At 66.7% G+C, this 4320-nt stretch overlaps 1 protein-coding gene across 1 annotated transcript; it reads left to right on the top strand.

The window, feature by feature from the left end:
- Positions 1-3103: 3103 nt before the first annotated feature.
- IER5L (immediate early response 5 like) lies at positions 3104-4111 on the top strand. Its single transcript, XM_074161301.1, has one exon. The coding sequence runs from the start codon at positions 3104-3106 to the stop codon at positions 4109-4111; it is 1008 nt and encodes a 335-aa protein (XP_074017402.1).
- The last annotated feature ends 209 nt before the right edge of the window (positions 4112-4320 follow it).

The raw sequence follows: 4320 nt of genomic DNA, 5'->3' as shown, positions 1-4320 counted from the left end.
TGCCAGGGCGATGCTTTGTGGCTGGCACCATCCATGCTGCAAAAGCCACCCTGTAGCAGCTGGCTGACGGGTAATTCAGGCTCTTAGCCCGGGCCACCTAGGCTGGAGTTTTACAGCTGGAGAGCAGCAAATGCCAGAAAAACGAGAGAGGAGACTGCTGCCTGCGCTGGCTGGGTGGAAGATGTGGCACAGCCTGGCAGCAGCAGCGCTCGCTGCCCCAGTTCCCCAGTGCCCAGGAGGACAAGGGAAATGCTGCAGAGCTGCAGCTGGGGCTCAGCCTGCGGTCACCGATGCCAACACCCCCCGAGAGCTGAGCCTTTGATCGCACTGGGTGGGAGCAAGGCCTGGCTCCAGCCAACAAAGCACCCAAAATTCAGCAGTGGTCTGTGTGCTGTGTCCCAAGCCCCCGCCCTGCTGCACCCCGTGTTATCTGTGCAGATATCTCCCGGTATCACCTCCCGCATCTCTGGCTGCAGCGCAGCCACAGCCTTGGAAAAGCCAACCTGCAGCCAGGAAGGGTTGCAAGGGAGAGAGACCAATGGAGGAGAGGAAGAAGACAGCGCAATCCCCCATTTCAGATGCTACACATACCTATCGCCTTGAGCTACAGCCACCCTCTTGACAGGATTGTCATTATTTTCCATGTTACAGACAAGGAAAGCGGGTCAAGAGCATACTACAAGAGCTCAGGAACGCACAGAGTGTCATTCACCCCAGTTTGCATGGCTGAGGGCAGATTGTGGAGAAGGTTGCTCCACAAGTAAGGTTGCACAAGCAAGGAAGACCTAGCCAGCTGCCACTCAGGGGACAATGAGCTACCCCAGCCCAGCAGCTGGGAGAAAGGGAGAAAGTCCTCCACGGTGCTGGGCCTGCTCCCATTCCCTTAGGTGGAGGACACGGATGAGCCGACCCAGCAGAGTCCAGACAGTCCAGGAAGCAAGCAAAGCCCACAGCCTTCCAAGCAAGCTCCCACAGCCCCCAACAGAGCCCAGGCTTTACACGGTGTCCCCAAAGCTGACACAGTGGCCACCTTGCACAACTGCCCCTGGAGTTTGAAGGCTGGGCTGCGCTGACAGGAATGAAGGCTTCAGAGGTCTCCTATCCAGTGGGTTCGACATCGCCTGCCAACGTGAGGCTGCTCGTAGTCACCCCTAAGGTATGCACACCAGTGCACCCCCCAAAGCTGGCACTCAACACAGGGAGCATCCTCCCACAGCCACTGGGGAAAGCCCCCTCTGTTCTCCTCTGCCATCATTTTTTACAGAAGGTGCCATTTCAGAAGCAGCTCTGCAGCTCCTGTTACCCCAGCACTGTGATCCCAGCTTACAGTCCCTTCTCCCACCAAGGCACTGCAGCCCCCTGCCCTAAGACCCCCCCCCCCCAGTTGCGCACCCAACCCCGGCTCTTACCTGCTGGCCAAGAACTACTCCTCCATTGTAGCACCAGCATCTCAATTATTGCTGCTTTGGGGCTGATGGCTGGGTTCCTCGGTGGCCAGGTCCTTAAAGCAGACAGTACGGGGGTCAGCCCCCAGACCCCCTTGGCCCTTGGACACCCCTAACCCCGTACATCCCACAGGGGCTGCCTCCTTCCCATCACATGCACCCTGTAAAGGGGCACCCATTGCAGCAGGGGACCCTGCTGCCCTGCAGATACAAGGCACCTGTGTGTAATGAGGTGGGACGGGAGCCTTTAATTAGCAACAAGCTGTGCACCGTCCTACTCCCGCTTTGGGGGGAAAAGCTGGTGTGATTAGGGGCATTTTCTGAGCAGTGACTGACACACAGCCCTGCTCCCACATGGCGGGGGGGGATGGGGGGAGGAGGGGGAAGAGGACATCTGACTCCCCTCCAAGTGTGGGGTGATGGTGACTGTTTGCAAGGCAGGAGGAGAAGGGGGTGTCTCTACTGGGAGCTGCTCGCTGTCGGGGAAGCGGGGGGAACAGTAGTTTTGGGGTGCTGTTGGCCCTTCATAACCTCTAACACCACAGGGCTGGGGCAGCCCCACGCAGAGGGGGGATACTGAAGCCTGCAGAGGGGGGCGTCCAAACGAAATGGGGGGCAGCCCCGGGGAAGGGGCTCCTAGTGGCTCCTGGGGGGTGCCAGTGCCACGGAGGTTGCTGGGGGTAAGCAGTGCCCCCGGGGGTGTCACTGTGTGCGGGGGGCGGGGAGCCCGGTGCCCCCAAAGAGCTGAGCGGGGCGGCCCCAGGGAGCGCCCCCACCCTCAAGGCTGCTCGGAGCCGCCCACCGGGGCGGGAGCCGCCCCCCGCTCACCTGTGTGAGGGGAGCAAGTTGGCAAGACGGCGCCCCGGCCCCGCCGCCGTTCCAGCAGAGCACCCGCTGCCCGGTACAACCCGGTGCTACCCACCGCCCTCCTCCCGGCCCGGCCGAGTCCCCGCCACCCCCACAGGCCGCGCTACTCCTGTCAGCATTTGAACGGGGCGAGGGGCCCGCCTCGCTCCTATTGGCCGCCGCGCCCGCCCGTCAAGCCGCCTGCCGCCACCCCATTGGCTGCCCGCACCGGGGGGAGGGCGGGGCGGGGACCGGCGCGGCGCTATAAAAGGCGGGGGCTGGGCGGGCGGGCGTTCAGTGCCGCTGCGCGACAGGTACCGGCCGGGGCGGGGGGGGTGTGTGTGGAGAGAGAAGGAGCGGGAGAGAACGAGCGAGCGCGAGGGGGCGGGGCAGGCGCGCGCGCGCGGAGGGGCGGGCCGGGGCGGCGCGCGGTGGTTGGGGGGGGCGGGGGCGCGCGCGGCGCTGCCGCCTGCACGCGCCCTGCCTGCACGGAGCGCGGCGGCGGCGGCAGCAGCGGTGGCGGCGGCAGCAGCGGGAGCCACCGGCGCGCACGGCGATGCCCGCTCTGCTCCCGTCGCTGGCCGCCCCCTGAAGACACCCCTCTCTATTTCCCCCCCCCACCCCACCCCTACTTCTCCAGCGACCTCAGGCTCGTTTCCCCCCCCTTCTCCCCCTTTCCCCCCCCCTTCTATTTCCCCTCTTTCCCCCCCCCCCCCCTCCCTCCCCGCCTCTTTATCCTCCGTCTTTGCCACCCTCCCGGTCGCCGTGTGGATGCGGCCCGGGGTGCCTGGCTGCGCGGGTGGCGAGAGCAGATGCTGAGGGGCCGGAGGAGGATGGAGTGCACCCTCGATGCGCAGAGTTTGATCAGTATTTCCCTGCGGAAGATCCACAGCTCCCGCACGCAGCGAGGCGGCATCAAGCTCCACAAGAACCTGCTCGTCTCCTATGTGCTCCGCAACGCCCGGCAGCTCTACCTGAGCGAGCGCTACGCCGAGCTCTACCGCCGCCAGCAGCACTACCCCGACGGAGCCCCGCTCCTCGCCATGCCCGCATGCCCGCCGCCCGCCGCCGCCGCCGCCCCGCCGGAGCTGGCGGCTCTCCCGCTGCCCGCCGACACGCAGGACCGCGAAGCGCGGAGCTGCTCGGCGGCGCGGGGCGGTGCGGAGCTGTTGGAGGTGCCGGTGTGCGCGGCTCCCCCGGAGCTGCAGCGAGCGCCTTGCAGAGACTCGTCCCCGGGCTTTTACCGGGCGGCCGGTAGCGCCGGTCCCGGCGGCGGCGGCGGTGGCGGCGGCGGCAGCGCGCCCCCGGGGCTGCTGTACCCCGCCGGCTGTGACTTCGGGAGCGGCGGGGCTCCGCACTGTAGCAGCCGCACCACGGTGCTGGATTTGGACACTCACGTCGTGACCACGGTGGAGAACGGGTACTTGCACCAGGACTGCTGTTCGCAGTGCCCCTGCTGCTGCCAACCGGCACCGGGGCTCGCCTCCCCGCCGCCCACGCCGGGCACCAAGCGCAAGTATTACCCGGGGCAGGAGGAGGAAGAGGAGGGGGTGGAGGAAGGGGAGCCGGGGGGAGGCGGGGTGGCGGGCGGCCCCCCCTTCGCCCCGTGCACCAAACGCGCCCGGTTCGAGGAGTACAGCGCCGAGCACCCCCAGGACTCTTCCAACATCTCCAACTTGATCTCCATCTTCGGCTCCGGTTTCACGGGGCTGGTGAGCCGGCAGCAGGCGGACTCGGAGCAGCCCCTCAACGGGCAGCTGTGCAGCAAGCAGGCGCTGGCGAGCCTGGGAGCCTGGACTCGGGCCATCGTCGCGTTTTAGAGAGGAGCGGGGAGCAAAAGAGGGGAAAAGGGGGGGCGGTGGGGTGGGGGGGGTGGTGGTTGCAAAACAGGGGGTGCGATCCGAGGGACAGCGGCTCCGGAGCGGGGGGGGTGGGGGGGGTGGGGGAAGAACCCTGAAACAAAGGCGGGGTGGGTGGGGGGGGGGTTGGGATGAGGGGAAGGGGGGTGGGGGGTGCCGAGGGGTGCGCA

Source organism: Numenius arquata, chromosome 19 (genome assembly GCF_964106895.1).
Source record: "Numenius arquata chromosome 19, bNumArq3.hap1.1, whole genome shotgun sequence".
Taxonomy (NCBI): Eukaryota; Metazoa; Chordata; class Aves; order Charadriiformes; family Scolopacidae; genus Numenius; species Numenius arquata.
The sequence above is the reverse complement of the archived record's forward strand: the minus strand, read 5'-3'. Positions and strand labels throughout refer to the sequence as shown.